This window comes from Triticum urartu, chromosome 4A, assembly GCF_056163025.1.
Source record: "Triticum urartu cultivar PI428250 chromosome 4A, HENAU_Tu73, whole genome shotgun sequence".
NCBI classification, from domain to species: domain Eukaryota; kingdom Viridiplantae; phylum Streptophyta; class Magnoliopsida; order Poales; family Poaceae; genus Triticum; species Triticum urartu.
Window position 1 is genome coordinate 599868197 of NC_141876.1, and position 22349 is coordinate 599890545.

Genomic DNA, 22349 nt, shown 5'->3' on the forward strand with positions numbered 1-22349 from the left:
AGGTCAGAATATCAGTTTTAGATCTGAATAACTTGGTGACTACGAAATGGTAGAAATCATTATATTAGTTGATCATGAATCCTTCATTTCGTGGTTGGTTGACCAGAAGACTGCTATTCATCATGAATCATTCCCGTTCTGAATATGTGACTACAAAATGAATCCCCTGAGTTAGATACAAATGGATCACCTAAGTTTTAAAGTAGGAGTACTAGTAGGAATGGAACTGAGTCCTTCACAAATCACATTTGTCTTTCTCTGCCTGGGAGGAGATCAGCATGAATTGAGAAGAACCTGAATCCCCTTCCTCATTTTCGTCTGTCTCCTACCTCCTGCTGCTCTTCCCCGTCTCAAATTCCTCTCTAGCTTGTAAAACTATGCACTGGAGATGAAATAGAGCTATTGGAGTGTTCCAAGCTTCATTTTATGGTTTATATTCCTCTCAGACACTTTCCCGCTTGTTCAGCTTCACATGCTTCCTTTGCCTGATCAGCCAATGATCTCAGTAGTTTTCTTTCGAAGTCCTAACATCATGAGCTTCCACTATTAACTCACCATCTCTGGTTTCACATTACAGTCATAATGATTCAAGACAATTTGCAGCCCTTGACTTCAGTCAGCTGTGATTTTTCTTAGGCGCTAAACTTGGCATGCAATTCTGTATGCCCCACATTACGTCCATCATCACTGTTGGAGCATACAGGCAGGTTATTTTCTGAAACAAGTTACATTAAAATGGTGCAAGATAGCAACATAAGGAAATAACAATGGGAAGAAGGGAACCGAAGGAAAGAAGGGGCACTGGGCACTAACACGTATTGCTGTCCAGCCACGTTTGAGCGAAACTTAGCACATGTTTCCTGGAGGAGACAAAGATTAAAAAAAAACAGAGAATTAGGTAGTAAAATAAAACGACGAGAGCGAGAAATGAACCTTCCATCCATGGCTGCAGTGGAGTCCAGAGCCTTGAGGTGGAGCATCCACCGATGCGTTTTGCTACCCGCGGGGAGCCGCAAGAGCAGAGTAAATGAGTAATAGAGCAAAGCAGAGCACATGGGGTGATGGCAGAGTGACAGAAAGCAAAGCAGAGTGAGAGGGGGTGGGCGATCGACGTGCCACCGTCTGGTCCCCGGCAACGTACCCGCACACCACAGCCCCCGAAACCTACCCTAAACGATCGAGGATGAGGGCGGGCGAGTGGCTGACCTAAAGCGGGTGGGAGTCGCGACCGAGGAGCAGCGGGCTCGCGTCGCTGCTTCCTCACTGGAGGAGGAGGGGGAGTGCCTTCGCGTCGCCCCTTGCGTCTTCATCGCCGGAGGAGGAGGAGAGAGGCCGCCCGCGTCGCCGCCGCTGGAGGTTCTGGCTATGCGGCCGCATATGGAAGCATTTACGGAGTCGATTACTTTAGAGCATCTCCAACAGCTGCCAAACACGCCGCGCGTTAAATCCTATTTTGTCGCACGCCCATCATCTGATTTGACGCGGCGGACAGCGTTGGCTCCAGCAGCCACACTAAAATGTAGCGGGCAATAAATACAACGCGCGCGACACGCACAAACAACATATGCATTGCAAAATAGAAGCAAAAAGATCAAACATATAAACAAAATAAATCAATAATAAATAGTTCAATTTCGTTATTACAACTCAAACAAATAGTTCATCAACAATACAATGTCGAACGCACAAATCATGATGATGCTCTTTGTCGTTCATTCCATGCCCACAACTCCTCAATGAGGTCCTTCTGAATATCATTGTGCGTTGCGGGACGTCGAATGGCGTGATAGGAGGCAAAAAAAGGGCCACCTTTTCAGCCCTCCGTCGCACTCGCACGGGATGTCCCAAAAGCTCATACTGTGAGTAGTCTACATCTTGGCCACACTCATTCTCGATGACCATGTTGTGCATGATCACACAAGCGTGCATGATGTACCAAAGCACTTTTTGATCCCAAAATCTAGCCGGTCCTCTCACAATAGCAAATTGGGCTTGCAAAATCCCAAAAGCTCTCTCCACATCTTTTCTAGCCGCCGCCTGAGCATTGTGGAAATCAAGATTTTTCTTACCTTCTGGCTTTTTCAACGACTTGACGAAGATTTGCCACTTTAGATAGATGCAATCCGCTAGATAATAGCAATAGTTGTATGTACGCCATTTGCTACAAACTGCACCGGTGGCAACTCATCATTTGCAATCTTATTCATCAGTGGTGGCCGGTTGACAACATTGATGTCATTCAAAGATCCAAGCATTCCAAAGAATGCATGCCAAATTCAAGTCTCTTGATCGGCCACCGCTTTAAGGATTATAATGGCATTCCAAAGAACTCATCTACAATGTTCAATACTAAAGTGGGCAATTTTACGGCGCGACGCTTGTTTGGCGTGGCTGTTGGAAATGCTCTTGGAGACGGTATATAGGAGCATCTAATTTCTTCCTTCCTACAGGCGGCCCATTGAAGCCCAGTAGTCAACGGAAAAAGGGAATCGAAGGAGCTTCCTATATTTTCCCTATAAAAAATGAGCTTCTTTTTTCTTCCCTTTTCTTTTTGGACCATAGTGCTAAATTTCTGAATCTATTGTCACACACCTTGCGCGCTCACGCTTCATTCCTAGGTGTAATTTTACACCTACCCCTCCGCACTCTGATTGTTAACACTACTCTTCCACGCCACATGTTGCTGCGGTTCTGGGCCGAGGTGCGCAACACCGGCACCTTTCTTCTTCATCATTGGCCGGTCACACTGAACGAGCTCCTTCATGGCACCACACTGGACTACTCCATCTTGCACATCTTCGAGTGACTGTGCTACCCCAACATTGCATCCACAACCCACAACAAACTCACTCCTCACTCGACCAGGTGTGTTTTTCTCGGTTATCTACCCAATCACCGTGGGTGCCGCTGCTTTGATGCGCTCAACGACACGTTCTGATGTACCAACATATCCATTTCAACGAGGCTGTGTTCCCCTTCCGCCCCCCCCCCCCCCCCCCCACCCCACGGTTTGTAAGGCTCTAAAGGTTGTTCTCTCAGTATCTCTAGTGGTGCGATCAACGGGTTCAAGTACAAACAGCTAATCTTTATTGAGCGTCACGCGAGCATTTTTTGTTGGCCTGCCTTCGCTCTTTTCAAGCTGCACCGGCCAATTGTCATTGGATGGCTCTGCTGTCTTGGCTCTTTTCCGCACTCTCCATGAGTTCAAACTCCATCATTCGATCAACAAAATCTGGTTTTGGTGTTGCCTGCTTGTCCATGCGCCTTGGTGATTCAAGTGACATTGTCCCTCATGGATCGGAGGACTCCAAAGCATATTCTTCAAGCATACCACCTTGTCCTGCTCCACCCACCGGTTGTCACATGGTCACCTGCGCATATGCCAGTGTCTTTTGACGCAACATGCGGTATGCCGATGACTACGCCCTCACCATCGCGTCATCTCCATCATCAAACATCTCATCGCTTCCTTGCTCCATGTGTTGTGCAGTCCGCGACCCTAACTGGCTCGCTACCATGTGCAATGAGTTCACCACGCTTGTTGGCAATCTCACATGAGAGTTGGTTTCTCGGTCGCCGCACGCCAATATCATCATTGACATGTGGGTTTTCTGCCCCAAAACTCGCATTGATGACTCCCCTTGCGTGCTATAAAGTGCGTGGGGTTGTGTGCGGCTTCCGGAAGTGCCCCGATGTGGACTGCGGGAAGTCTTTTTCGCCAGTCATAAGCCCGCTACAATTCTCACCGTGTTCACCCCTTGCGCCTCGCGTGGCTGGCCAGTCAACCAGCTTGACTTGAAGAACACATTCCTTCACTACACACTCAACAAGGATGTGTTCTGCCTTCAACACGCCGGCTTCATCGACGCTCCAAACCGAATCACATATGTCGCCTAACAAAGTCCCTCTACAGCCTCAAGCAGATACCGCCTTCATGGTTTATTCGCTTCACCGACTTCCTCTGGACCATTGGCTTCGTTGCCACATGCTCTGGCAGCTAGTTATTCTTCTTCACGCACGATGCAGCCGCCTCCTGCCTGCTGTTGTATGTGGTTGATATTGTCTTTGGTGCATCCAGTGTGTCGCTTCTGCAGTGCCTCATCACCAAGCTCACCATCCGAGTTAGGATGAAGTGGTGGTGAATCCTCTCCGGAAAAATAAAAAGATGAAGCGGTGAATCATGGGAAGGAATGATCTCATGGAATTGTCGTCGGATAACACGACTCATTCATCGTTAGCAGGAGAAAAACCATTTGCACCCGCAAAAACAAATGGTTTTGTAAATAAACTTGCCAAATTGACGACCTTTAATTTTGAACTTTCCTACTCCCTCTGTCCCATAATATAAGAACGTTTTTGACACTAGTATAGTCTCATAATATAAGAACGTTTTTAACATTCTTATATTTTAGGACAGAGGGAGTAATTTTCAGCTTTGGGTCAACTTATTAATTTTGTGACAGAAGCGGCCCCGGATCTTCTGTGTCTTGTCGTGTTTGTGTGTACCTCACCATTTTCCCTCTCCCTCCCATCGTGGCATCGACATGCCGCTCCGACCGACCATCCCCACCCATTTTCCCACTCGAGCTCCCATTCCCGCCGCCCCAAGCTCGAAAACCCTACCGACCTCCACCCAGCCAACCATGGCGCCGCCCCTTACCTCCGGTAAGCAGCCCCAACCCCCCGACCTCGCCTCCTACCCGCATCGGCCCTAACTCGTCCCTCCCCTTTCCTCCCCCTGCAGCTGCAGGGCCGCAGCAGCGGCGGCTCCTCAAGGCGGCGGCCGACGGCGACCTCGGCCGCTTCAAGAGTACGCCCGCGCCTCCCTCTCCCCGTGCTAGTTGGTTGTTTGTTTGTGCTCGATCCTGATTTGGGTGCGATTTGTTTTTTCGTCAGGCATCGCGAGCGCGCTGGACGGCGGGAAGGGCCGCGTCAGGGAGGCGGTGGAGGCCGCCAGGGACGCCGGATCAGGGGCGCTGCACGTCGCCGCCCGCCACGGGAGGATGCCGGTGTGCGTCTACCTCGTCGAGCAGCTTGGCGTGAACGTCGATGCCGCAGACGACAAAGGTGCTCTGTTTCGTTTCGCAAAATGTAAAATACCCAGCGTGTCTAGAAATTGAGGTGCCGCCTTGACGACAAAGGTGCTCTGTTCACCAGGGCCGCAGTCAGTAGGATGATAATGCACGCACGGATGCTTTAATTTTGCTGCATTTTAGGGGGAAAATTGGCAAAAACCCACCCACCTACAGGAGGTTTCAAAAAAACCAGCAAGTGCTTGGATTGTTTGGATTGCTTACCGTAATTCAAAAAAAAAAACACCAGCAAGTGTTGATGTGTCCTCGACTCGTACAGAGGAGCCCCTGGCTCGGTTTGGCCCGGTGAGCGCTGATATGGTGCTCTGCTCACAGGACATCCACCGAGGATCCAGATGTGGATTGTTATGTGGATCCTTGGATTGTTATGTGGATCGTTCGGATGTATTGTAGGCAATAGAGACATGTTTCATAGTAAATACAAATAATCTTAGTATGGATTTTCTTCTTTCAGAAATCAGAACATATGATTTCACTACACCACGACACTACTTTCCCAACAGACAGATTGGTTGGGAAAACAACTTCCGCTGACAAACAGTCGGTCGGGAAAGACTTTTGCTGACCAACACAGTCTGTTGGGGAAAGTCCAGACGGGAAAGACTTTTCCCGACCGACATATCTTTCCCGACCGACTATCGGATGGCTATACGAAACATTACCGACCGACTTTCTGTTGGCCCTGCCAAGAACCTTTCCCGACCGATTTTCTCTTATAAACCTTTCCCGACCGACTGTTTGACGGCAATATCTTTGCCGACCAACTTTCCATTGGCCCTGTCATGAACCTTTCCCGACCAACGGTAGGACGGTGATTCCTTTTGCCGACCGACAGTTCATCTGCACTTTGCCAATGGTGTTTGGCATATTACATTATCAAAACAATATCAATCAGATTACATATCTCATCATTATCTATCAAGTTACAATAACTTGCATGTACTCTCAAATATTAAACCAGAACCAAACAAAAATAACACTTATAATTCTCATAATAGAGGTAACTAAATAAGAGGAAACATTTTCCTGGGTGACCGAAACACCCGATATGTTTATAAAATGATAGATGCATGTCCCACGGTTCAATGCTTGCTATGTTACAAGATATCCTTTACAAAATGGTAGCTACAAGATGCATTGGTTTTGCTCCATTACAAAAGATATCTAGTTGACGCAAACTGACAACTTCATGGCAGCAACCTGGAAAGACAAAAAAGCGTACAATTAATATACATGCAAGCGGATGAAATTTCCTTTTCAGTGAGTACTACTGTACTACCTGTTCAACTTGAGAGTAAAGAGCATCAGGCATGGAACATAGAAACCGAATTAATATACAACCAGCTAACTTTGAGGTGAATAAGTTGGATTTGCAGGCCTGTAAACTTCGGATCCTTACGAAAGTGTCAAACTAAGAATAACCAAAGTTGACAAGGAGACGTGACCCTAAGTTTTGAGAAATAATTGGATGATTAAACCATTTCATGACTATCTTCACATGATTTATATCACAGGGTTAAAAAAATGTTGTGCACTGACGATTTATGTTATGCTGTGAAACTGAAAATAATTCATGTCAAGCTGCATAACAGGGAACATAAACAAATGTTGTAGCTGTAGCTATGTTGACTGCTACACTCGTCTAGTTATAACTACAGGAAGCTAAGTACTAGCAACCTTTCGACAATGATGATGAAGAAAAGATATATTCTCACGTTTTCTTATCGACAATGAAATAAACAAATGTTGTCTTTCCACCACCATCAGAGATCTGCAAGAGAGAAAGAATATGAGACATAAAAAGCGAAGGGAAGTCCAGACTATAGGTTTCACATGCATCTGTCATCTGTTGATGTTTGACTTGACTTTCTGTAAGAGAATACCTCAGACAAGATTAACACGGAGGGTGGTTTAAGAGGCGTAATTGAAATGTAATTTTTATTTCTTAAACACAAGAAAGAGCTAGAGCTATGTGGGCATATAACTTGTTTTCTAGGGAACTGGTACCATATAGCTAAGTATTAGAGATACACCTTACTGGCGTTTTCTATCCATGTGAGAAGTACAGTATTTCAGTTATCTTTGTTTACTCTTCAGTAGTGGCCATAAAATTGAATGGTACTGAAAGGGATGTTGCTATCTTCCTGGTGGCAGCAATAGATGCATGGACACAAAAAACATAATGCTATGTTCCTGCTGGCAGCAATAGATACATTGGGGATATTACAATTTGTAGAACCATGGTATATACTTGGACCAAACACATCAAAGTATTTTCAAAAGTGCAGTTTTTTTTACAGAAACTGTGCTATTAAAAAAACTTTGCATCCAAACTGGGCCTAAATGAACACAGGGAAGCAACTATTACTACATAACTAGCAGCAAGGATTCCACGATAAACTTATGTCCAGATTAACTTATGGAATCTGGTCATCATGGAACCTTCATTCACTTTGAGCTAGGATTCCATGATAAATTCCATGATGACCAGATTACATGATGCACTCTTCATGCACTTTGAGCTAGCTAGGGAGCACCAAGAAGAAGCTCTTGTACAGTACCAAGTGGTCATGATAACAGCATGATCACATAAATAGTGAATCACATAAATACCTTAGTGGTGGGATGACGAAGATGCCCCTGGCTTGTAGGGTTTCATCTACCAAAGTGATCATGAATCAGTATGACACGTCAAACAATTTGAGCCAAGTAGACAAAACACATATTGTTGGTGATTACCTTGCTAGATGGCCATGCAATGGACCTTGTGACAGCATCGGCGACAAATCGTAAACCATCATATATATATATATATTGTTTGTGACTCTTGCTCCCGGATGTATGAGGCACTTCATTGGAGCGATTCTTTTTGGTGATAGCACTACGAGACTATAAGAAAAAGTTAAGGAGATTTATGATGACTAGACATGTTGACAACATCACTGCCTACTGTTTTGTTATCATATATATTGTTTGTGTTTTGATAATGAATACGTGCATATGTGTTTATTTATGCCCATAACAGAGTGTGCTGCAGGGATATACTACAGTTAGGATATGTGGATGGATATACTATAGTTTTGATTCAGTAGGATGACTTGCTTCATTTTGTTCTCTGGTCCTACTTTTCTGTATTTATACTCAAACGCTTTCAGTTGTTCCTCCGTGACCCCACCATCTTTAGCTTTTCCGCTTGCGCTTGCCATTTTTCCTCCTGCAAAAGACACACTATATGAGTACATCGCTGAAAATAGAAAATATTAGTGGATCAAACTCAAGACTTATGAGGCACTACATCAAGAAAATCATATACTAAAAGCAAAAATAAACACTGGACACTCCACACACCTTATGCACTAAGGTGGCGTTGAATATTCTGCTACTTCTCTTCATCGGCTCAATGTTACAAACAGTTGTCCTCTGTTTAACTGCAGAAAAAATGAGAGAGATGAATGTCAGGTCATATGTATAGAGAGAACCGAGAGGCTTGTGCTACATCCTATTGCGATCCATTGTTTGGCCCATATGCCCATTGTTTGCCCCTTAGTTGTAAAAGTAAGTTTGTGCCACCAGTTATATTACCCCACCCCATGGAGGACATCTTGGCACTGTATAGTCCGGTCAGATGCAACGTTTCAGTAGCAGAAGTGATTATTGCATCATAAATGTTTCCACACAATATTTGACCTTGGCATTGAAGGAAATTTGACAATCATGGTGACTGCTCTGGTCCTTTGGAATTTGTATAGGAAAAATATTTATAACAACAAATGGAAAAATATTTATAACAAGAAATGCATATACTAATCCACAGTATCTTTTGTATGCAGCATAATCAGTCTGCATAGTGTTAGTTTCTAGGTTAATTTTGGTTGTAGTTGCTTGCAGGGAAACATGACAATAATAAACCTATCTATATGTCTATATGATACCAAGATTCAAGATGAGCTTGATTCAGGCCATTGTGGACCAGGTCCTTTTCTTTGAGAGGCAGGAAGCAAGAACTATGCAGCGGGAGTTCTGCATTGCGATTCCATGGTTCTTTCCTCCGGCTGGATGTGGTTCTCCAGCAAAGTGGTGTACCCTAAAATGAAGTGAAACAAGGAAAGCAAGACAACCATGTCACAAGGCTGTCTATGTTTGGCTTGAGCCATCTTTCAAGGAAGTAAGAACTATTGTTCTGTTGTTTTTCTTGGGCGGCATGAAGAAAAATTCAGTAAGAAAGTAAAGCATGAAGAAGATTTCTGTAAGAAAAAGTTGAGTATTTGGGCAGTTGGATGGCGGTATGCTGACGCGCCATTGTCGTGAACTCATCCCAGAAATGTGATTAGCTGGAGTAGCACAAACACTAGAAACACATCCATTGGTGCTGCAAAGAAGCTTCACTTTCGAGAGAACCAAGTTATTTTCACATTTTTTGACAAAGAAGCTGCAGGCTGCCAACAGAACTTAGTACTATAATAAAAATTAAATCTAACATAACTCAGTACTATAAAAAATATATTAAATCTACATAAACAGCGTCTACCAACAGAGTACTGAAGGGGAAAATAACGGAGTCATCCACAACAAACTCCTTCACTCCCAGTTCATCTCTTAACAAACTTTGTAATACAAAATTGATGCGGCAAAATAACTGGACCAAAGACAGAGGAATGTATGGAGGGAGGAGCTTGTACCTCAGCCGCTTCTGTGCCCCTGCCCAACCGAAGACAGAGAGAGATGCCCTTGCCCAGGCGCACGCTGCCCCCATCCAAATCTGCCGCTGCGTGTGTCTTCGTGAGCTGGACGGTGGAGATGGGGAGGTCGGGCCAGGGATGTTGGAAAGAGGCGGCCAACCGGAGAGAGATCACGAGGGTGTGGAGCCGGCGGCGAAGAGAGGCGGGACGGAGTTGGGCTGCGCTGTAGGGACAGGGCGGCGTGGGACGGTGCTACAGAGGAAGGGCAGCGTGGGGCGGTGCTACAGAGGAAGGGCGGCGTGGGGCAGCGGTGGGATAGACCGGCGGTAGCCCCGGGCGGCGCGGGGCGGCGGTCGGAGGCGTGGGCGCCGGCGTGCGTGGGGGGCAACAGGAGAGATCTAGGGATTTCGTTGGTGGGGAACGAACGGAGCGTGGGGCGGCGGCATCCTGATTTTGAGGGAGGAAACTTCGCAGGTTGGGCCGGTTTGGCGCTAAAAATTTTGGGCTCACGAGGCCCACTTTAGCGTCCAACTGTCGGTCGGGGTTATTTACCGACCGATGTTCGATGGGCCATAATAGAATCCCCGACCAACCGTTGGATGATATATGCTGTACCATTCCCGACCGACAGCGGGTTAGTGTACATGGGTTTCCCAACCCACAGTCTGTTAGAAATTTTTCTAGCCGACTGTGGGTCGGCAATAGTGACTTTTTCCCAACAGACGTCAGTAGGGAATTATGGTGCGTGGTGTAGTGTTTGTTGAACTTCTTATTCTGATGGTTTCGATAGGTGATACACCTCTGATGTATGCACTTGGTTGGGGGAATTTGGATATTGTGAGGTATCTCCTTGATCATGATGCTGATCCAGAAAAGCCTGGTGAACACGGAGCGACCGCTCTCCATGTGGCAGCTGGAGCAGGTTTCCGCCATGCATCCATATATGCCATATTTCTTTTTGTCATACTGTTATGTGCACATGTCACCACTTATGTAAGTATTACTTGTCAACGTGTTTTGGTAGGATGCCGACTATGAAATTTACCACTATCTTTTTTTTTATTTGTTCTTGTTGACTTCTTTGCATTTTTCGAAGTTTCATTTTGGCTACTACTTTTTTTAACATGGTATCAATATGTACTGATGAAATTATACCTTTATAATAACAGAAGAATCTTGATCGACATCGACATATTAGTGGTCAAACCTCTAAATGTTTGACTGCACGTGTTCTAAAAGGACATGTGAAAAAGATTGGACGTAGTATAAGACTGGGAATGCCCCATGTCATAGTTAGGTTGCACGTAGTTATGCTTGTGTTCTTTTCTTCAGCTATTTAGCAAGTTTCCATGATCAATGGAGTGAATGCGTAGGCTTGCTGATTGTTCCCTTGTTTGTGCAACTGCAACAATATGATGTTTGTGGGACTATTAGTTAAAATCTATAAACCAATAGGATAATTTCTGCATGTTCTGTCTTGATACATTCTGTCAAAAAGGGTGCTGTATCTAAAGGAAGTTATGTTATTAGTAATTTGATAGTCTTAAGGCAGAAACCATAAAATTAAAGAGCTCCGTCGTATAGGACAGATGGATATTATATATTCAGATTAATTGTTTCTATGATGTCTATTTTCATTTGACCTAGTGCTATGCGTTTGTGAGTAGTTATAATTAAATCAGACTAGAATAGCTGTTCTCCATTTGTAACAATTAAACAATTATTTTCATTTTACTGTCAAATGTGGTTTTTTTTAACCTGTCTTAATGTACTAGTACTTTTTTTGGTGTTACACTCAATGCAACACCAAAAAAAGTACTAGTACATTAAGACAGGTTAAAAAAATGGCGTAGGCATCTTGATCAACAAGAGCCTCAAGTATGGAGTGGTAGACGTCAAGAGATGTGGAGACCGGATTATTCTGGTCAAGCTGGTAGTTGAGGACTTGGTTCTCAATGTTATCAGCACGTATGCCCCGCAAGTAGGCCACAATGAGAACACCAAGAGGGAGTTCTGGGAAGGCCTGGAAGACATGGTTAGGAGTGTACCGATTGGTGAGAAGCTCTTCATAGGAGGAGACCTCAATGGCCACGTGGGTACATCTAACACAGGTTTTGAAGGGGCGCATGGGGGCTTTGGCTATGGCATCAGGAATCAAGAAGGAGAAGATGTCTTAAGCTTTGCTCTAGCCTACAACATGATTGTAGCTAACACCCTCTTTAGAAAGAGAGAATCACATCTGGTGACTTTTAGTAGTGGCCAACACTCTAGCCAGATTGATTTCATCCTCTCAAGAAGAGAAGATAGGCGTGCGTGCCTAGACTGTAAGGTGATACCTGGAGAGAGTGTTGTACCCCAGCATAAGCTGGTGGTTGCTGACTTCTGCTTCCGGATTCGTGTCCAGCGGGATAAGCGTGCCAAAGTCGCTAGAACGAAGTGGTGGAAGCTCAAGGGGGAGGTAGCTCAGGTGTTCAAGGAGAGGGTCATTAAGGAGGGCCCTTGGGAGGAAGGAGGGGATGCGGACAATGTGTGGATGAAGATGGCGACTTGCATTCGTAAGGTGGCCTCGGAGGAGTTTGGAGTGTCCAGGGGAAGGAGAAGCGAAGATAAGGATACCTGGTGGTGGAATGATGACGTCCAGAAGGCGATTAAAGAGAAGAAAGATTGCTTCAGACGCCTATACCTGGATAGGAGTGCAAACAACATAGAGAAGTATAAGATGGCGAAGAAGGCCGCAAAGCGAGCTGTTGGTGAAGCAATGGGTCGGGCATATGAGGACCTCTACCAACGGTTAGGCACGAAGGAAGGTGAAAGGGACATCTATAAGATGGCCAAGATCCGAGAGAGGAAGACGAGGGACATTGGCCAAGTCAAATGCATCAAGGACGGAGCAGGACAACTCTTGGTGAAGGACGAGGAGATTAAGCATAGATGGCGGGAGTACTTCGACAAGCTGTTCAATGGGGAGAATGAGAGTTCTACCATTAAACTGGACGACTCCTTTGATGAGACCAGCATGCGTTTTGTGCGGCGAATCCAGGAGTCTGAGGTGAAGGAGGCTTTAAAAAGGATGAAAGGAGGCAAGGCGATGGGCCCTGATTGTATCCCCATTGAGGTGTGGAAAGGTCTCGGGGACATAGCAATAGTATGGCTAACCAAGCTTTTCAACCTCATTTTTCGGGCAAACAAGATGCCAGAAGAATGGAGAAGGAGTATATTAGTACCAATCTTCAAGAACAAGGGGGATGTTCAGAGTTGTACTAATTGCCGTGGAATTAAGCTGATGAGCCATACAATGAAGCTATGGGAGAGAGTCATTGAGCACCGCTTAAGAAGAATGACAAGCGTGACCAAAAATCAGTTTGGTTTCATGCCTGGGAGGTCGACCATGGAAGCCATTTTCTTGGTACGACAACTTATGGAGAGATATAGGGAGCAAAAGAAGGACTTGCATATGGTGTTCATTGACTTGGAGAAGGCCTATGATAAGATACCGCGGAATGTCATGTGGTGGGCCTTGGAGAAACACAAAGTCCCAGCAAAGTACATTACCCTCATCAAGGACATGTACGATAATGTGGTGACAAGTGTTCGAACAAGTGATGTCGACACCGATGACTTCCCGATTAAGATAGGACTGCATCAGGGGTCAGCTTTGAGCCCTTATCTTTTTGCATTGGTGATAGATGAGGTCACAAGGGATATACAAGGAGATATCCCATGGTGTATGCTCTTTGCGGATGATGTGGTGCTAGTTGATGATAGTCGGACGGGGGTAAATAGGAAGTTAGAGTTATGGAGACAAACCTTGGAATCGAAAGGGTTTAGGCTTAGTAGAACTAAAACCGAGTACATGATGTGCGGTTTCAGTACTACTAGGTGTGAGGAGGAGGAGGTTAGCCTTGATGGCCAGGTGGTACCTCGGAAGGACACCTTTCGGTATTTGGGGTCAATGTTGCAGGAGGATGGGGGTATTGATGAAGATGTGAACCATCGAATCAAAGCTGGATGGATGAAGTGGCACCAAGCTTCTGGCATTCTCTGTGACAAGAGAGTGCCACAAAAGCTAAAAGGCAAGTTCTACAGGACGGCGGTTCGACCCGCAATGTTGTATGGCGCAGAGTGTTGGCCGACTAAAAGGCGACATGTTCAACAGTTAGGTGTGGCGGAGATGCGTATGTTGATATGGATGTGTGGCCACACGAGGAAGGATCGAGTCCGGAATGATGATATACGCGATAGAGTTGGGGTAGCACCAATTGAGGAGAAGCTTGTCCAACATCGTCTGAGATGGTTTGGGCATATTCAGCGCAGGCCTCCAGAAGCTCCAGTGCATAGCGGACGGCTAAAGCGTGTGGAGAATGTCAAGAGAGGGCGAGGTAGACCGAATTTGACATGGGAGGAGTCCGTTAAGAGAGACCTAAAGGATTGGAGTATCACCAAAGAGCTAGCTATGGACAGAGGTGCATGGAAGCTTGCTATCCATGTGCCAGAGTCATGAGTTGGTTGCGAGATCTTATGGGTTTCACCTCTAGCCTACCCCAACTTGTTTGGGACTAAAGGCTTTGTTGTTGTTGTTGTTGTTGTTGTTGTTGTTGTTGTTGTTGTTGTTGTTGTTGTTGTTGTTGCTGCATTGAGTGTCTTACACATCGATCCTAGTGTGTTCAATATTAGATGTTCAATCTGAATTAGCATTCGGTACACATCCGATTGTTAATCGAGTATGGCTTGTAATATATGAATGTGATATTGTTCTAGCAACTATACCATCAGAATTGTACTGTTTATATATCTAATCTAATAGTCTGTGTTTCTAATTCAGGAATGTGTGAAATGATAGAAGTCTTGCTCTCAAAAGGAGCTGATGTTAATTCCGTTTCTTTCTGTGGGACACCATTGCATGCTGCTATTATCGGGAAGCATGATGCTGCTGTGAAGACCTTGTTGAATCACCATGCAGATGTAAACTCCTTTCCTGTTATTGGTATTGTTTCATGTACTATATTTAAAAATGCTCATAATTGTTACAACATGTTTTTTACTTGTTGTTTTGTCTATTATCTTCTTCTTTTTAGATATATTGGTTTTGTAGCATTGCGATGGCACATTTTCAAAAGTAGTGCCCAGTACTGAACTATGTTGGTTCATCTTAGTACCATTTAACTTTTCCACCATAAGTTTTATTTGGGACTGGTAACGAGCCAAAATTTATTTTCGCAACATGCTTGCAAACTTTCATCGTGTAACACTATTAATTCCTCACCTTGACAGTGTAACAAGGCAATGGGCATACATTATACGCCTCTGGTCGCTGCTATCCATATTTGCTCACTGAAATGTGTGAAACTTCTGATTAAGGTAATGTACATCCTTCTTAATCCAATTGATTTTTTTATTCAGTGACTAGTAAGCTCTCTGAGATTGTGTGATTTATGGCACACTTATTTCCAGTATGCTTATCTAACTTCTTCTGTATTAGGCGGGTGCTGATGTGAAGGGTGTTGGTCCGCTAACCCCCTTAATAGCCGCTGCATCTGATGGTTTAACTGATTTCTATAAACCTTTACTCGCGGCTGGTGCTGATCCTGATGTTCGTGATGATGTAAGGTTTACTTTCTCATGTTTTTGGTTCACTTCTATGTGCATGTTCTTCACACTATCGAATGATTGTTTACACACAGGAAGTTTTTAGCAAGTAAAATTGCTGTTGGTAACTTGGTATCCGTATTTCTGAAAGATGGTCCGTTTCCTGATACAACTAATGGATGTTACTATTGATATCTGGTGTCCAACGGATAGTTGCATCTTAGTGCATTTGCAACAGGATTGTCACCGTGAAGCTTGAGATATATAATCTTGATAACATTTACACATTTCTTCATATTAATTCTCTTGTGTCCCACCACTGTGTTCAGATTGTAGTGCACATATGTTCAAAGTTTGATCTTACGTAACTATTATGTTATCTTTTGTCATGTCGTGAGCAGCTAAGTAGGCACATGCACATCCGCACATAGCAGCAAACTGGTTGTAGTGCTCGCATGGGTCATGTGCGCATGCTGCATGGCTGTGCACCTGGCCGGCTGCAAGGTAGGTCCCAAATTAGGGACTCACGTGAGCCTGCGAGTGGAAAATATTTCTGAAATCTTATGTGATTTAAAATGATGCCAAGTTGTGACATTCTGCATGCAACATCTGTCAGTCTATCTTTGGAGTTCCTTAGAGATGAAATTTCAATTATTTATTGTATTATAAACAGCAAATAGATTGTCCTATAAATGTGATGCTGATTTGTTTGATTTCTCATTGAAATACTTAAGTTAACTTGTCAACTAAGGACCTCTCATGTACTATGACCTCAGGTCACATATACTTGCTGTTTTTGGTATTGAGAAGGTGTCCAAAATAAAACATCGACCACTAATTTCTGTTGTAATGTAATAACAGAATCTAATACGGCTACAATAGTTTGGAAGTTCGTTTTGAGAAAAATCTCCACATATAATTTTTATGTTTGAAATTAATTAAAATATCAAAAGTTTGACTACATGTATGTCCAAAATGCATTACTTCTGACCAGAGGAAGTGTACTTGAAGTATACAAAAGTAACTGTGAATTTATGATTCAGTGATTTCAGTGCGGTGAAGCGTGAGCATTGTGTTCTTTGCAATGTTTAATTTTTGTCAGATGTTTCGTGTGATGGACTGCTTATTGCAGAAATATTTAGAGGTGCTTCACATTTACACTACACATGTTTGTATTTATTAATCTCCCATTCCCTCAAGTAAAATGTTTTTTTTTGCTTTATATTAACAGGGGGTCAACTGCCAATAGAGATTGCTGCACGTAACAATAGACGGAAAGATGTTGAGATCCTTTTTCCGGTAACATCTCGCATTCCATATGTGCATGATTGGAGTGTTGATGGTATACTTTCTTATGTCAAATCAGTGCCAAAGGAGGAGGTATGCATTCGACGATTTATTTTTAAGATTATTATCATGTCTTAGTGCTTGCACTGGAGCGTCCTACCCCAACTTGCTTGGGACAAAAGGCACTAGAGCATTTTTTGTTCTTTAGAATCTTCGATGCATTCCCTAACTTGAAGTAAGTATATGAAAGTTTAAATACATTTTTGTTCCAAACCCAGTTGGATAACTGGAATATCACCATAGGATTGAGTGGATGAAATCAAATTGACATAGGCTTTCTCTCTTAAAAAGTTGCAGTTCATTTGATCTTCAATTTTTTTATTACACATTTGAAGTTCCATTCCCTTGGCACATCAAGACATTTATTTTCTTCTTTGCGGAACCAAATCAATTATTGGCATTGATCACACTACGGATAGAACTTTGATGAATGGGAACAATATTTGGTGTCAAATGTTTGTCTTCTTCACTTGAAGGGTCCTTGTGTTCTCTTTTCCCACTTAACTTTACGTGTAATGACCAATCTGAAAATACTGAATTGACATACTCACTAAGGATCACCGCTGATACTTTTCTTTTTGGCGGTCTCAGTTCAAGTGAGTGGTCGCAGTTTGCATGATCTTTTGAGTTTGACTCTTTCAGGACGACCCATTGTACAAAATGGGCCCAGCTTATCTGAAATCAGAAGGAAACAAGGCATACAAGAGAAAGGATTATGTTTCCGCAATAAATTTCTACAACATGGTATGTGTTGTACTATGCTCCTTTACCAACTCCAAATTAATAGTGCAAGGGAAAAAGAATCTCCTAATGTATCATTGTGGTTTATGAACTAGTTGAATGGTTTTCAGAATTTTGAATTTCCTGTAAGAATCGAAATAATATATTTCCTTTGGTGCATCCACATTTCCTCTAATTCAACAGTGTAAACATGTGCATATCTGTAAAGGATAAGTGCTACAGTCTTGGTTTCAGTAGCAAAGGTAATGGTCATGAGGGGAAAGCCATGGTCCACTGGCCAAGGGGTGGTGCATGGAAGGCACGAGAAAGGAGAGGGAGGGACTTGTTTGGCTTAGCTTATTCTGAATGAGGCCTAATCTTTTAATACAATGGCCAAATCTATCAACAAAATTTTAATTGAACCCGCTGTCACCAAGTTCTTGGGTCGATGGGCTCGAGGAATGGGGTATGCTACTTGCGAACGGTTTTGACAAGGCCAGGACGAGATTGTGCCTGTGTTCCTGGGATGAGGAACATGGCACAGTTCCACATTCCTGTTGACTGTGATCTGTCGTAATCAATATGAATCAAAGTGGGATATTTTCTTGTCTGGTTCCTTCTCCAGCCCCACCTTCTTGCTCCCACATTGTGTCAGCTTGGTGCCTTGGCCTGCCTCCTTCGATAATAGAGCTAGAGCCCCACCAAAACAGGAAGCTATTGTCATTGTGTAACAAGCATACAGTAAGTGATGTTCTTGTAGAAGGCCCTAAATCTCACTAACTTTTACTCACCTTGCACCGAGTATATGGGAGTTGTCCTTCTGATTTGTTTCATCTCTTAAACCTTGATTTTAACTTGTTCATTCATCATCAAAACTCCATTTCTGTCAGTCAAAAAAGATATTAACACAGATAAAATGACATGATCATTGCCTACTCACTAAATTGCTTCCACAAAAATTAGACGTGTTGTCGGTGTCTTCACTGAATACTTAGTTAATTGCCTTCGACTCCTTTGTTTCAGAACATTTCTCCATTGTGGAAACAAGATTTTAGTTATTTTCTTTTCATTGAAAACAGTGCAGGAGACCTCTAGTCATGATTGTAGTTATGGCAGTATTTTCCTGTCTGTACGACTCAACCCCTATTCTAATGATGGAAAAGGTTAAGTGTCTGGTTATTTAGCGTTAATACTTTCTAGTTTTAGTGTGTAATTAGCCTTTGGCTTGGACATAAATAGTGGAACGGAGGGAGTATAATAGTGCATAGCACTAAGTCAGACTGAATGATCCACTGCGCTCCAGTGTGTTGAAATATATACCCTGTTTTATTTTGGACTATGTTGATGGACCAAGTCGGCCAAGGCTGATGGACTCACTACATGCTTTTCGTGGCAGAAGCTGCTCAACCAACCTGGTGAAATGATTAACCAGGCTGATTTCCTGGTTAAAGGGGGCCTTTTATTTGTACTTGGCGGATTAAATTGAGTGAGTTTGAATGTTTCGCATTCCTTGACAACTATGTTACGAAGACTCTTTGGGATTCCGTGTAAAATCCCATGTATTTTGTACGGAATGAAACATCATGTCTGTTGTAAAATACCAGCAAGTATTATAACTCATCATGACTTCAGAACTTCATATAGAGGGAAAAAGATAATCTGAATGGTTGACTCGACCAAATTTGCATCCTTTATATTTTGACTCTCCCATAGTCCACAACTCCACATCCAGTTTACCACCTAATTCTAGTGATTCAACTGCCAATCAATTTCTTGTGTACAGATGTGAGTAAAACATTCAATCCTGTATGTAAGTGATAGTTGCTACTGTGATTCATTATTGTAGGCAAGCAAGCTTGATCCTGAAGATGTAATCTTGCATTCAAATAGGAGCATTTGCTGGATTAACTTGGGTGAAGGAGACAAGGCCTTGGAGGCAGCCGAAATGTGCAGGATGATACGTCCTGATTGGCCAAAGGCGTGTTACAGGCAAGGGGCTGCCCAAATGTTTTTGAAGGTGAGATAAAATTTCACAGTTTACAGCTACTTCTGCTGTGGCCAATCCCTTCTTATGCTCTGATGACACTACAATCCATGTCTTCAGAACTATGAAAAGGCATGTGATGCATTTCAAGATGGTCTGAAGTTGGACCCAACAAATGTTGAGATTGAGAACGCATTATGGTAACATACTTATCCCCATCTCTATGTCTATCTATGTCAGAAATTTTAGTGTCAGCGTAAACCTCACTCAGGATTTCATTACTCGTGTCTTGATAAATCATATAGAGCATCATAATGAAACGTGCATACGGTGAATATGCTGTGCATGCCATTCAGTTCAATACACTAGTTTGATATCCCTCAATTACTCCGATCACAATTATGTCCGTTTAGGGTTGTCCATAGTTAAACCTTTAGAAGTCTGCCCATTGATAACACAAGGTCAGTACTGCTAAATTTGTCATGGAAGGTAATTTCATAATAGATAAAATTTCTACAACAATATATCTTTAGAGAAATCGATTGTCAAAATTTCACCTTGTAGACCATGTTGATGTCCTCAGCGACTATATTTGTGATCAGGTGGGGCATATGATTTTTTTGTCTCAAGATTGAATCCCAAATTGCTTCGTCATTTATTTGCTACCTCAACACATGTGTATAACGTATATAATGTTATAATTTTATTATGCAGGGAGGCATTCAACTCGCTCAAGATATCTCGTGCCAAAGCGGTCTCATGAACCGTCATCCTTTGATCAGAAGAGACCTACCCAAGGGCAGGCTGTTTCTGTGCTTGCTTCCCCTCCGATGTTTAAATACGTTGAGTTGAGAGGTTCCGTGTAGTACTGTAAACATGAGCTTATCTGTCTTCTTTGTATATAGTGTGTTGGGTCATGATGGTACAATCTTTTTACTGTTTCTCACTACTGAATGCTGATCGTAAGTTTGAATCCTTAGACGTGCGGCGACAATTTGTCTGCATTTTCGTGCCAAAATGCGGTAATTATGTAGCAACTGATCCGTGTTGTGGTGGCATGAAGTTGGAAGGTTTCATCCACGAACTGGAGACGTCTTGAATTTGGACATTTTCAGCCACGAATTGGAGGTGTCTTGAATTTCTGCGTCTACATTTCCTGTTTTCTGTTTGGGTTTATTGGTTATATTTTTTTCTCGTAGCTAGTATGTTGGTTATCTTACCTAGTTTAGCAAGAGTCTCCTGGAAGAAACGATGAAATGGACTGGGTTAGGGTTTCTTGTCATGTGGTGAGATTTGGTGTTAGCTGCTTCAGATCTATGCAAGGGTTCAATGATGACAACTACAGCTCCAGGGCGCTGGTCCTTAGGGATACATGCATGAAGACTTTCTGGCTATCATCAACAAGGTCAAGCCGGCTCCTGTAGGAGAGCGACAACAATGGCGGCTTGTTCTGGCGGCAATAGTGGTTGTTCGATGGTTTCGAAATCTTTGATGTATTTTTCTATTATGTTTGAGATGCTTTGTACTCCCTATGAACTCTTACAATAGATCTCATCATTTTCACAAAAAAAGAGATGAACTTTTGTTTCTACTTTGATAAAGTTCTTTACCCATGTGCTCATACATCCTTCAATTTTTTACAGGTTTTTCTCACTGGATGCACAGATCAGATCAAGTTCCTTGTCCGACGATTTGTGGGGTTCACCAATGGAGGATGGTGCTCAAAATCAGTGATGCCGTCTACCAATTAGTAGACGCTTTCCTGCGTCGTCTAACGCACCTCTCTGCCCTGCATCCAACAAGTTCCACGTCAAGAGGCTCATATGATTACAATGGGGTACCAATGTCCCATCCTTGAATGTCTTGGTTCTTGGGTTGTAGATCCGCAATATTCCTTCTCTGAGGATGCACCCCTGCCGGACCACCCGCATGTAAATCACAATCCTCCCGTCATCCAACACTGCTAATGGCTTCTGGAAGAACTCAGAGGTATAGCACATCTGTGGCTGGTGGGTTTGGAGGTTTTGGTAGGCTAGCATGTTGATGGTGTACCGTTTGAACCAGAGAGACCGGTCCGAGTCCACGAGGAACCACAGCTCAATGGAGGAGGTGAGGCGATTGGTGGACTGGCATGCGACCAGTTGGCCTTCCAACTCGGCCAACTTGATGCATTGGCAGTTTGCCGGGCCTCGGAGGGAATCCGCAGTTGACCGCCACGCCTCCTTGTTGAAGTCGAACGCCATGATCTGTTGATACACCATGATCTGGTGGTACGCATAGCTCGACAAAAAGTAGGCGACCCCATTAATCACAGCAACGTCTCCAGCCAGCATCAACGGAGGACTCCCTGTAACCCTCCAACGGGTGAGGATCTTGCAGACAAACAGCTCGAGAGTAGCTGATGTGGATGTGGTGATGGCGAGCACCTTGTGCTCTCCCGTAGAGGCGCCGCGCCCGACCAGGCACCAGATTACCCCCCGGCGGCGCATGGTCGGGCAAGAGGAAGACGTCGCCATTGGCGGGGTTGAGCAGGCGGAGCCGATTCTGCGGGTCAAGGATACAGACCACACGGTCGTGATTCATGGCGTGCGCCTCGCCGTATGTAAGGTTGTTGTTGGCGATGTTTACCCGCGTGACGGCGTCGCCGGACTCCATGTCGAGGACGGTGACCTCGTTTCTTGATAAGTAATCTTTTATGCCAACAGCAATGAGGGGGCCAGGGTTACGGGCAGCGGTGATGAAGTCCGGGTGGCTTAGCAGGGATCGCCATGACCTGCAAACAGCACGGAAACGGCAGAGCGTCTCGGCGGGAAGGCGCAGCAGGACGTCGTAGAGAAGGTCCAGGGGCAGGATGCCGTCGTTGCTGGTGGCGACCACCGGAGGAGGACCGCTGGATCGCCGATGCTTCGGTGCGGATGGAGCGTCATTGTCATAGCACAT

General features: G+C 44.0%; 1 protein-coding gene across 1 annotated transcript; it reads left to right on the top strand.

The window, feature by feature from the left end:
* Positions 1-3402: 3402 nt before the first annotated feature.
* Positions 3403-20559, top strand: LOC125554965 (E3 ubiquitin-protein ligase KEG-like). The gene is made up of 12 exons (XM_087521073.1): positions 3403-3407; positions 4464-4810; positions 4897-5067; positions 10563-10694; positions 14595-14734; positions 15044-15130; positions 15252-15374; positions 16589-16738; positions 17348-17449; positions 19272-19442; positions 19530-19609; positions 20124-20559. The coding sequence occupies exons 1-12, from the start codon at positions 3403-3405 to the stop codon at positions 20170-20172; spliced, it is 1557 nt and encodes a 518-aa protein (XP_087377199.1). The 3' UTR covers positions 20173-20559.
* The last annotated feature ends 1790 nt before the right edge of the window (positions 20560-22349 follow it).